General features: G+C 37.1%; 1 protein-coding gene and 1 long non-coding RNA gene across 5 annotated transcripts; one reads left to right on the top strand and one right to left on the bottom strand.

The window, feature by feature from the left end:
• Positions 1–53: 53 nt before the first annotated feature.
• Positions 54–11382, bottom strand: LOC120486664 (uncharacterized). Of its 4 annotated transcripts, none has more exons than XM_089121375.1 (7): positions 11249–11368; positions 6620–6712; positions 6005–6322; positions 1778–2071; positions 1524–1628; positions 1351–1412; positions 54–502 (listed from the first exon to the last, which is right to left on the bottom strand). In XM_089121375.1, exons 2-7 carry the CDS (start codon positions 6666–6668, stop codon positions 458–460), a joined length of 873 nt encoding a protein of 290 aa, XP_088977501.1. In that variant the 5' UTR covers positions 6669–6712; positions 11249–11368; the 3' UTR covers positions 54–457. The 4 variants fall into 4 exon arrangements, with proteins under 4 accessions (XP_088977501.1, XP_088977498.1, XP_088977504.1 ...); XM_089121372.1 differs by having other exon boundaries at positions 1524–1658; positions 11249–11366; XM_089121378.1 differs by lacking the exon at positions 6620–6712 and having other exon boundaries at positions 1524–1658; positions 11249–11382.
• LOC120486669 (uncharacterized) lies at positions 798–1661 on the top strand. Its single transcript, XR_005624239.2, has 3 exons — positions 798–1223; positions 1376–1405; positions 1547–1661. It is a non-coding gene; the product is annotated as an uncharacterized LOC120486669 (long non-coding RNA).
• Positions 11383–13129: the final 1747 nt, after the last annotated feature.

Below are 13129 nucleotides of genomic sequence, written 5' to 3'. Positions count from 1 at the left end.
AATGCTAGCATTTATGGTGTGTGAAAAAGTAATTTATTGACACTGCACACGTTTATTAATAGGTTTTATTATAATAATGTAAGTTATTTGTTTATCATCAATTGTGTAAATGTGTATACACTGACCGGTCAAGAAAGAAAGAAGTCACTGATTTACAGTAAATGGGCAAATACAATGAAACACGATAAAATATGTAAATAAATAATATTGACAATAAAGTCAAAAGTGAATTTCCATGTAATCTATGGATTGTTTAGTTGAGTTTCTGGATGCAATGCTATTCGTGAACCACTAAATTAAACTATTACAGAAAACACAATTTCATACATTACAATAATACACGAGTTATAAAAAGTATGAAAATAAAGTTAAAACATCCTGGCAGAAAATTTATGTGAACTATGAGGTGAGTCAAGGCCAGAGAGCTCTAACATTTATTCCAGAAGATGGTATTTGATCATCGTTTTTTGGGGACATTTTCATACACAGCCTCCTTTGATTTCTGAAAGGCAAAATGCAGTCATTTAAAACATTTAAATATCTGAACGGTTTCTGTAAAATATCTTTGACCAGTCATTGGTTTAAGATTTGAAAATTATAATTTAATCTATTTTTTAATGATCGCTGTCGTCTATGTAATGTATAGGCCTAATCTATAATTTTATCTGGAGGATAGTCTATATTTTCTAGTGTTTCTTTCGCGAATCTACGGTAACTGTTCAAGCCACATGCTCTTGCCACTGATGGAACGGCGTTCTAATGCGCATGCGCGGCTTTCCTTCTCCGACTCGTTGACGTTCTACTTGCATGGTGACGGTCTGGAAGATATCAGATTCGATGATAATCACCGTGCTTTTGCCCTTTCAGGTAATTAAATCACAATAATACCAACATATCATGTAACCGTAGTAAGAAAGAACGTATAGTCTATAAGTCTATTTTTTATAACTTACGAAACTGCAGCCGACCTTTCACTTCTGGAGAAAAAAGTAACGTTACTGTTGCAAATCCGCATATCACGTCAACTCTGTGATTAAGTTATTTAATTTCCTTTTGTGTTTCCCGTAAGAAAGAACTTGAAGAAAGTTTCTTTTTCATCGCGAGTTATAACGGCACTTCCGTGTTCAGGAAGAAAGTGGTGCTCGTTCTTCTTTATTTGCTCTCTTATTTACCACACAGTTTTCCAAACTTGGACATACCCGAAAGTGCGCAAGAATAACAGGGTGAGTTGACGTTTGACCCGGTGTTCACACATAATTTTGTCTAATTTTTTGTTTGAACTAACCCTTTAAAACTCACAATCTTGAATCAGACTGACTGCAACTATTTGCAACAGACAAATTATCTTACCATTTTTTTCCTTTTTTGTTTACAGGATGTTGACTTATTTCTGTCTTCTTCCCGGGTATGAACTGAATAAATAATGACACACAGTTTAAAAGAACAGTGCTTTTTAATATTAAATTGAAAATGTTACCTTAAAAAAGATATATATTTATGCGTTAATTGCTTGCTCTACTGACCCGTTTTTTTACGTTTCCTGCAGATGCAGCAGATCACGACTGCAACAACAATCAACAGAGATCCAGCAGCACCAGAAGAGATCAACACTATCAGAAACACTGACACTGGAGAAGAAGGAGACCGTGTTGTGATGTCTAAAGAGAGACATTAATGTGAATGAATGCATCAGTGTGATCTAGAACAGAACACAGAGATCAGGTCAGTAAACACACACACACACACACACACACATATCTGATGAGTGGTGCTGTACCTGCACATGTGTGTCTGCAGAGTGTGTTGATGTCCAGATGTGTGGTCTGGTTGCTGATGGGATTGTTCAGCACACAGCTGTAGGTGTTTTTATCCTGATATTCCACCTCCAGAGGTAGAGAGAGACTGATGCTGAGATCACACACACTGATGCTGGACAATACACTCATTCCTGCGTACCAGGACAGAGTCGCATCACACACACTCAACACTGATGATGAACACACCAATGAACAATTTGATGCTGACGAACAGTTTGAAGAGTTTCTGCGGATGACAGGAACAGGCAGACGAGCTGCAAAACATGAGAAACCACAAAAATGATTTGCATTTGCCCCTACTCTATTCATCAAGTAACTTGGATGAATTTGTAATTTAAGGAGAGAGTTCAGGAAGTCCAAGGAAATTAACAAAACTTCATGTTCATTTTGAGTAGATGTAATGGCTTTTAGTTCACCAGCAAAGGCTAAAAGTTCTGCTAATATCTCAAAATGCATAACTACTAACTGCCTTAATGCAGGGTTTTTATTCAAAACCTTCAATAGGTGCTGTTTCACTGTCAGGCCCCTCCCGTTTAAACCGCCCGCTCTAAGTGGGACTCAAACCCGGTCCTGTCCGCATGGGAGGCAGCCGCTCTAACAATGATGCTGAAGTTCGCAGTCTCTAGAGTGCCTCTTGAGATCAGGGTAGTGAGGATTTTCTTAACCCACTGCCTAGTGCTGCTAATCGTTCGACAGACTGTTCCAAGATACTACAAGTGTTTAAGATACTCCTTCGCTTCAGTGTGTTGAACAATCAGTAGGGATGTGTTGTTGGATTCCTTTTCACCTATATTAGTCCGGAGACACACTGGCTGCGTGGCGTGAGCGTGGCGTTTCTGTTGCATGGCAGCTGCATCGTGTTTTCTGTCTTTGCACACCAGAAACATGTCTGACGCGGCGCCGCTGCTGCTAGGTGACATAGAGCAGTGGTTCCCAACCTTTTTTTGTCTGTGACCCCCTTTTTCCCAAGAAAATATTTTAGGGCCCCCCTTCACATTTAATGATAATATTATTATCGCTCTTGTAAGCTTGCAGCAAGGATAACAAAATGTGTTTTTTTATTTTAAAAAAACGGTATGTTTATGCACAAATAATAGCCTATAATATTGAAAACACAATGACTAAAACATCAGTAGGCCCTTTGTAATTTAACAACGTAAGCATAGGAGAAGCCTATTAATTGGCCATATTTGAAATGCAAAAATAAAAATATTCACACTGGTGTTTAGGTAAAAAAAAAAAAAAAGAATATCTGCTATTAAATGACTGTTGTCTGGGGCCTCAATACTTGCATGTTATCTGTGAGGCTTTATCAACGTGAGGCTTTATTTTTACACTTTTGGCGCAATAGCGAGCGATAATAAACTTGCATTTATTAACCCTTGTGCTGCATTAGATTTTTAACACCGTTGAGTGCATTAAGGACCAAAAATGGCCACATATTAAACATTGCCTAAAATATTATATATTATTATTATTTTCCACTTTTACCAAGTTGAATCTTTTAACCAGCATCAGTCCTCATCATAACTACCAAAAATGTATTCAATTTCAGGATTTTAACCCTTTAATTACCAGTTTTGTTTGCGAAACCATCGATTTGTATAAGAGGAAAAAACACAAAAATTCAATTATTTTCAATAAACTAAATGCAAGGAGAAAACTTTAGATTTGGATTATCACAGTCCCACTTTGCAAAAAATCCCACTTAGCGCGTTAGAGACCAAAAATGGCCATCTATTAAACATTGCCTGTTGCCTAAAATAAGGTGCATTTCCACCCATAGGGAATAAATATGTAGTGACGTCATCTGGTGGAATACACTATATAATGCAAATATAATGCTTTTGCTTCAAAATGAAAGGATGTTTGTGCAAAAATCATGTTTCATGCATTACTGACAGCCTCAGATTTAAACAACGTTTTAATGGGTTTCAATGGGCCATTTTTGGTCTTTATGGTGCTGAGTGTTACTATTTGATCTACACAGTGTGTGTTATACATATTTTGCAAAATGGGATCACATTTTTTACATGTATCCAAAAAGTCACAATTTTGCCAAATTTCATACCATTTGCATTAAAACAGCCAAAATGGTCAAAGAAATTAAACTGCAAAAGACCAAAAATGTCCCAAATGCAGCATAAGGGTTAACAGAATAATGCGTCTTTCGGAAAGAACAGTGTAGCCGGAACTACTTCTCTCTGTGTACGTCTATGTCGAGTCACGCAGGTACTGTAGTACTCCGCAGCGGCAGTGTAAAATAGTCCCAATGTAAACACTTATTATAGGTGTACCATAGTGGTTCAGGATAAGACAAAAACACGGATTGGAAAATGGATTCATGATGAACTCACTCATTATATACATTTTGTAAATTTTGAACAGAAAAAAGTTAAGGACTTTTATTTAATGCTCATTGCTCAAACTTTCAAAATATGCCGCGACCCCCCACAGAGCTCGCCGAGGCCCCCTTGTGGGCCGCAACCCCCCTGTTGGGAACCAATGACATAGAGGGATTCTAAATTTGGATTAGCGGTGTGTTGCTCTTGCAAATATGGAAGTGGGCCGTCTGTTTATTTCAATAACATTTACAAATTTTGTGTAGCTTTAAAGAGTCTATATTTAGGATTGTCTCTCAGAAGACACGCTATGTTGTTATTATATCCTCCTGATGCCCAGAACGTTTTTTTTTTTTTTTAAGTTTTTTTCTTCATGTAATCACATTGTTAAGAGCATAAGAAAAAAATGAAAAAAAAAAAATAATAATAAATGATATTTTATTCATATGTTATGCTATGACCTCTGTAGTGGACACCAGGACTCGATTGTTTAAAAAAATACAAATGACATGAAATGATATATAGGCAAAAATAATGGCAATATTTGAAAATCGATGAAAATCATTTTTCCCCCCGGCGTTAACCTAGTAAAAGCGTTTTAAGACACGCACTAAGTGCACTGTGCCCTTAGACCTATGGATGTGTTGAGTGTGGATGTGTGTGTAGATTGTGATAGTTCAACCACTTCTGAAGAAGCCCTCATTAGATCCTGACCTTTTGTTTAAAAAATGATAGATAAAGCAGTAGCTAAGCTGTATAGTAGCTAAGTAGCTTAAACTGTTGGAGGTTATGAGTGAAAACAATATTCTGAGAAATTTCAGTCAGGCTTCAGAGAAAACCATGGCACAGAAACAGCCATTTTAAGAGTGACAAATGATTTACTGATGGTAGACAATGCTGGAGAGTGCTATAAAAAATAGATCTGACAGTAGATTTTGATATAGTTGGTCATTCAATCTTCATTGATACATTAAATAGATAGTTAGTTATATTCATGAATGTGCTCCAATTATCGCCAAACTTGGATGTCCTCCAAGCATCAGTAGATATAAGTAAGTAACTGAATGGCTTGTAATTATCTGCAATAAATACTGAAAAAACTGAAGTCATGATTATCGTTCAGGGCTTTAATAAAAGTCAGATTGAGTCCGCTCTTAATAAAGTGTTTCCCAATATTCAGCAGAAATGTACGTGTTTATTTGGACACCAATTTTAATTTTGAATATCACATTAAGAATAAGGTTGAGTCGTGCTTTTATCAGTTAGTTAATATTTCCAAAGGGAGCGTTTTAAGTTTTAAAGATACAGATAATCTTGTCTGGATTATTGCAACACCCAGTTTAATAGCAAATGCTGCTGCCAGATTACTGACACAAACTAGATCATTTTGTTCTAGTTTTAGCTTCACTACTTTGTTTACCAATTCATTGTAGGATTGTTTTTAAGTTATTACTATTGACATATGCTTACAATAAAAAGTCAATGGGGTCCATCTGTAAATGTTCAAAAACGGTCACGACAAAGTACGTAAGCAATGAGTGTGAAGTTAACATGAGCTTAGAGAAAAAAAAATCACTAAATAATTGTATCTAATTGTTTAACTTTATTTCATTATTATATTAATGTAACTTCTTAAACCCTTTAACGTACTTTATTATTGAAACGAAGCCGTCCAAAAAGTGCTTCACCCTAACATTGAGTCTTGCAGGAAATATTTTATATGCTAATATTTTTGCTAATCAACATTACACCACAAATGCTGTTGATTGAACATAATTTGTACTGAATATTCCTTAAAAAAAAAACAAGAATACTTGATGGAAAGGACGGATGATCTCTACTCACCATAGACAGAAACACTGAATGTTTTTGATGTCCTTTTCTGTCCATTTATCTCTAATTGATAAACTCCAGTGTGTTCAGTTGTGGTGTGTGTGATGGTCAGAGATCCAGTTTGAGCGTCCAGCTTCAGTCTGTCTCTGAATTTCCCATCAGGAACATCAAATGTGGAGAAGATTTGATTTTCTTTCTTCATTTTAGCAATCAGATCCTTTTCAGCTCCATATGTCCACATTATGTAGGCATCTTGAGGTATTTCAGTATTGTCAGTGTGTAGAGTAACAGAATCTCCCTCCATCACTGACACTGAATCACCAAACACACCTGATGAACACACAGATTTACACAGATTAACGCTCCTGATGGTTTACAAATCCTGAAATCAGCTGTAGTTTGTAGTTAACTTACTAAAGCAAGGTGAGATATATGAACATTACATTAATGGTGTAATTACAGCATGGAAAGTTGATTGTTTCTGGATATTAACATTTAAAACCCACGAAAAAGTGGCATATTGGACGAGTCTCCATTGGCTGAAGTTACATTCACTGTAACAATCTACCTTATTTTTTTATTATGACTTTTTAATTATCCGAAGAATGTAAAAAATGTAAAACTTACCTGTCAGACGGCACCAGCACAAACAGAACAAAGCAAGCGTGTGAAACATTCTTGCATTGTGACACTAGCAGCTCATCTTAGTCAAACTGAAACCTGCAGAAATGTGGTTTGGTCAGCTAATAGGTGGGCATTCATTCACAGAAGAAGTGAATATGGTGTACATCTTCCTATATTCCATGCTGAATTAGAGTTTACATGTGGGATTTAAATGGTTTTTATAATTCTACTTAATTCTACTCAATCCAAATTAAATACATTTTAATTATTAGTGTATGGTTTTAACAATTAACACCTTCTGCCAAGTGCCTTCTCGTATTGTGGTATTAGCAGCTCATCTTAGTCAAACTGAAACTGCTGTGGTCGGTTTTCTACAGACATTTAGTGTATTTGTGTTTAGTTTGTAGGTAAAGTGTTTCTTCCTGTCCTGGTTTAAATGAACCTAAGAGTTGGTTCCCTCACAAAAATAAAGAAATAAATAAATAAAATACTGAATCCATAAAAAACAATAGCATACACAGAATGACAGCTAAGCAATAGGCTTTATTTGCAGGCGGGACGGGTGGGACATGTCTCCACCTCTTTTTGAAACATCTTGTGGTACAGATGCATCTAATACAAAGTAAAACAGTAGTTGAGTAGCAGACGCTCTTTCCATTCTGGTGAAATTACAAAACAAAATGCACACAAATGTGTCACTGCTCTTGAAATACAATCACTGATGAACATCTTTGGTTTTAAAGGTACACTATGTAAATTTGAATTACAATAGTAATATATATTTATATATTTATTACAGTTTATATAGCGCTTTCCTGGGTACTCTAAGCACTTCACATAATGTTGTGGCAAAAATTCTGTTAAACATCATCAGGGAGGGGGGGGGGGGGATATCGATTCTTAGATGCATCATGTTGGAGAATTTCATATTTTATCTGTCTGAGGGCGTTTTCACACCTGAAAGTCCGCACCAAGGTTCGAATCATCATCATCTATGTTGGCTGCATCTTGACATTGATTGGTCAATTAGGCAGGTAAATTTGACAACATAAACGAACAGACGCATATCGTTACATGAACCAAACCTTTGTTCAGTTTGATCCGGACTGAGACTACCTTTTTTCGTCGGACCAAATTTCATCTGTTTGGTCCAGACCGTGGTCCGGGGGAGCTTTCACACCTGTAATTTTGATTCGGACCAATCTGAAAAGTCCGAAAGTCCGGACCAAACAAGGTAGGTGTGAAAGGACCCTTATACATGAGTCTGAATTTTGTAATACCAAGCAGAAAAACTAGGTCACGGCATGAGAGGATAGGGCACCTGAGGACATGGATAGAGATGCAGGTGTTGGGAAGTGCTGAAAGAGAAACATTTTATATACAATGTAGCGATTTGCCTCCAAGAAAAAGATAATAATACAAATGCCCATTGTGTAAAAGAGTAGTAATACAGATACCCATTGTGTAAAAAGATAATCATACGAATGCTAATTGGACCCCAACGATAAGAAAAAGGTAATAAAACGGAGCGCTGGCCCATGAAAGATCAGATGCATGGCCAACATCTCATTTTGTAGTACTGCTCAATAAAGTTATTCTTCTGAGACCTGAGACTTCGACTCTGTGCGATTTCTTCTGAGACCTGAACCAGACTTTGAAGATTTTAACCAAAGATTGAGAATTCGCCACCATAATCGTGATGTGGACGACTCTGAATCGATTCACAAATGTTCACAAATGTAAAAAAAATATATTTTTTATGTATATACTATATTTATAATAACATAATATTGACGGAACGCGACTCTGAAGCGCGGAATTGCAGTGCCGTCAGAAAATCGATAATTGCTTTAGTATCGAATCGTAGGCCTCTGAATCGATATCGAATTGAATCGTGAGGTGCCTAGAGATTCCCACCCCTAGTCGCCAATACAGCAGTTACCCTGTGGAGGGAGTGAGACACAGAACGGAAGAATTGGGCAATCGTTATTCTGCTCTTTAATAGGGGTGTCACCATTCTCCAAATCCTCGATTCGATTACATTTTCAATTCTAAGGTCACGGTCCGATTCGATTCTCGATTTTTACATTTATTTGTTTTTAAAGACAAAACCGCCCAATCAGGAGGCTCTCTGTCTTAAATGGGGTCGCACACCAGACGAGAAGCACAGTGCAGCACCATATATTTAAAATTCGAACACATTATTCACCCACCGGCGGCGCCATTCGACGTCTGTCTCTGCAGCTTCTAGCTACGGCTCAGTACCTTGTTCAAAACCCTGCTGCACCACAGGGTGTCTTTTGCATAGTTTTATATTAAATTTACATTTGTTTGTCTCAAATCGTCGTTAATGTACATGGCTTCACCCTGTGCTGTTTTCACTTCGGTTTTAAACGCTAGCTAAATAAATACTATTGTATTATGCAGTGTTCGAAGTGGGGCGGTACTCACTGGTACGCAGTACCGGCACTTCTACATTTTACTCTTAAAGGGTTAGTTCACCCAAAAATGAAAATTAAGTCATTAATTACTCACCCTCATGCTGTACCAACCCCGTAAGACCTTCGTTCATCTTCGGAACACAAATGAAGATATTTTTGATTAAATCTGAGAGCTGGATTAGTCCTATATAGACTGCCTAAGGGACTGGCTCTTGACGGCCCATAAAGTCCTTAAAGAAAAGGTTTAAATATTCCATGTGCCTACAGCGGCTCAATTATAAGTTTATCAAGCGACGAGAATAATTTTGTGCGAAAAAAACTATTCCATTACTTCCTTATGGGCGCATGCGCGAGAACTGAGATGACGATGTTCTTCTTCGACTACTTCTTGTTACCGGCTGCTCACCGCTTAGGAGTATTACCGCCACCTACCGTATAAGATGATGTGCTGATATAGCTGGAAGCGCAAAACTTTCTGTTTACAAGCAGAGGAAGATCTGCCCTGTACATAAGCTTTTCAATTACCGTATTTTCACTTAAAAGCCTTTAATCTTCTCAAAAAACGACAGTGTGTCTTATAATCCGGAGCGCCTTATATATGGATCATCATCTCATACGGTAGGTGGCGGTAAAACTCCTAAGCGGTGAGCAGCCGGTAACAAGAAAGTCGTCGTCTCAGTTCTCGCGCATGCGCCCATAAGGAAGTAATGGAATAGTCGAATAAAGTCGTTATTTATGTTTTTTTCGTACAAAAAGTATTCTCGTCGCTTGATAAACGTATAATTGAGCCGCTGTAGGCACATGGAATATTTTAACTTTTTCTTTAAGGACTTTATGGGCCGTCAAGTGTCATTCCCTTAGGCAGTCTATATAGGACTGATCCAGCTCTCAAATTTAATCAAAATTATCTTTATTTGTGTTCCGAAGATGAATAAAGGTCTTACGGGGTTGGAACAGCATGGAGGTGAGTAATTAACGACTTAATTTTCATTTTTGGGTGAACTAACCCTTTAAACGTACCTGCACTTATTCTTGCGTACCGCTACTTCTTGCATGTAGCCGGTACTCTATACCACTGACAGAAAAAGCGTGACGGCCGTTTAACCCCTTATTTACTACACACATCTGCGTCGCGTTACAGCTGCGAAACGGCAACCGGAGCTGATCGCGGGATTCGCGGCCACCGCAAGCGTGAGCAGCGCGTATTTTTTCCGGCTTGCATGTTAATCAATGAATGCATTCACACAGCAAGGAGGAGCGTCGCGTAAGCTGCAGTGAAGCGGGGGAGTCTATTTTTGTTGTGCTCACGCTCATTTAAGATGAAAGCACACTTTTGATGGAGAAAATAAATATGATTTCACACAAAAAGTGTCCAAAATGCACAGAATTTGCATGTCTAGTGTGTTTTAACAAGAACTGGAGTAGGCTACGTCAGAAAAGAAAAAGATTTAGCCATTTAAACTCATCTTAATTTTTCAGTTTGGGTAAAACAATGTTTTATAAGTAAATAAAACGAGCAAGCTAGTCAGAATACAAGCTTTTCTTTTAGTTTATGTAATAGCCTACACAGATAGGTAGCTTATGCCAAATCAAACTAGTGTAGGCCTACTTATTTTATGTTTGCTATATGAAAAGACATATTGTAACATCTACTTTTAAGAAAGCTCGTTAAGAAAGATTGCTACATAATAAAGTGAGGGACCAGAGACTTCACATTTCAATGAGCCATGTGTATTATACCATAAATCACCATTCAGTCAGTAACCATACAAAATACATGAGGCATTCATTTACAAGACAATACGTCAGGCTAATTCAGCCCTTCCCAACAATGTCTTTGGTAGCCAAGAGTTCAGTCCTTATAGTCCCACAAGTAACTAGAAACTGTACTTAAGCGCAGAGCGGAAAAGTTCACAATGGTCTGAATCCAAGTGTCCAAGCAGCGGTTGATATTAGGGCAAACTGTAGTTCAAGACACAAACAGCAGATGCCAAAGGTGTGGTTGTAGACAATTAATTCCATATTGGTCAAGGGTTTAGTTATGGTTGAGTTGCTGCCTCATGCCTGCACGATGAACCCTCTGCATCAAACAAACAAACAAACTGAGTGCCACTATAACCCATTTCAATCTCATTTGCTGACACATCACCTAACATTACACATACAAACAATGTACAAACTGAACACTTACGTTTGAGCATAAGAACCACAGGTTCCTCAAATCAGGGAAAAACATGACCACACTGGTAGGGAAGCTTCTCCATGTGCTTAACACATCCTTCCTTCCTTACTCTACTTCTTCTACCATTTTATGCTGCTAGGAACCCTCCTTACTAGAGTACCCCCTAGTGGTAGAACTGAGTATTACACAGAACAGATAGCTAATAAGACAAATGTAACTGCAAGCTGTTACAATATCAGGAGCTGTTTTCTTGTTTGTTTCTGTTGTTTACCATTTGCATGTAATTGTTGTATACTTCCCATCTTAACAAACTTCAAGACTCAAGTTTATTAATGACCAACCTCTAAAAAGAGAATGTTTCTTTTTAAAGAAATGCGTGCACACACCCGACTTGTTTAAATACATAACAATATAACAATACATTTTTGCAATAAAATAACAATAAATTGTTGTAAGAGCAATATTTCCAAGTTGTGTTTTTCCCTGTAAAAATTTCAAATGTCAAGATTTGCCTATGCAAGAGAGTACCGGCACCTTTTTTCCCCCACTTCAAGCACTGGTATTATGTGATATAGTTGCCTAGACAATAGATACCGTTACAACAAAATAACAGACTTAACGTGATAGACATTTTTACTTGTCTTCACTTGCAATTCTGGCAGCACATTTATCATCATATCTCATCAGATCTGTTCAGTGGAAAAGTATCCAAAGCATGGAAGGAAATCATTGAATGTTGTTTCTGCTGCCATTTTTCCAGATTTGTTCTTGGCTGCATATGCTTGAGCACACTTGAAGTTGTCAGTGATAACCAGTGTGTATTGTTAGTCCTGACTAGCTTCTGTTTCCTCATTTTGTTTTCCTGTTGCCCAGGGGCATTTGTCTTGTTTTTGTGTGTTATCTCTTTGTGTGTTTGCAGGGTAGGATCAGGCTGATGTGGACTGATAAAAATTTCCTTCTTCCCAGTGTGATTGTCCATTGAGGCCTTTCCAACAGCAGGAGTTTTTTAGTATTCGTTTGTTATGTAGTCTTTTGATAATTTTTACAGACTCTAAATCTTGCCTTCAAGCAATGGATACTTTAAAAATTGATCACTCTTTAGTGGATTGCACCACTTAACTGTCACCGTCCCACAGGTGGGACGTTTGCCACTATATTTTTAAAACAGTAATATCTTAGTAAATACATTAAATAATATTGACAAACTATATATCATTTGAAAGCTTACAATCTCTAGTTTCCATATTTGGTGACTGATTTTCAAAATATATTACAGAGGAGCCATAATTTATCAATATGCAACAAGAATATTTTCATACTCATAAGGCGTGTTAAGACCTTTATTTTAAAATAGCAGTAAACATGAAAAATCATGAAAAAATGGTAGATACCACGGTTTGTTTTCATGCCAAAAGTTCAAAAGATAGAATCCATTCAATTATTTTGGAAAAAAAGGTCTAAAAAGTTTGAAATATCAAGAAAAAAATAATAAATTCACCATTTGTGACGTGGCAGCTAGCTATGACTTACATGCGTGTTCTTTGTATGTGTTTCTTAGAGGTTCAATTCATTTCAAAATCTGAATCCAAACTTCCCATACTACTTCTGAATAGGATCTCTACTTCAGAAATTGTATGAAAATTGTGAAAATAATGGTTCATATCACTCAAAACAGGAATGGAAATGCAGGCGCCCTTATATGGGCAGTAATGGAGTCTGATTGTGCCCTAGTGACAAAGTTTGGTACTGCGCTCAAACAAAATCTTACTGAAAGCTCATTTTTTGAGATATCAACCTAAAATTTGAAGCACAACTTGTTCAGATTTTTGGCTTTGATCTTTCTGCCGTTTTAGAGTAGCCCAGGTTTTGAAAATATATATTTTATGTAAA

This window comes from Pimephales promelas, chromosome 2, assembly GCF_988280905.1.
Source record: "Pimephales promelas chromosome 2, fPimPro1.hap1.1, whole genome shotgun sequence".
Lineage (NCBI taxonomy): Eukaryota > Metazoa > Chordata > Actinopteri > Cypriniformes > Leuciscidae > Pimephales > Pimephales promelas.
The sequence above is the reverse complement of the archived record's forward strand: the minus strand, read 5'-3'. Positions and strand labels throughout refer to the sequence as shown.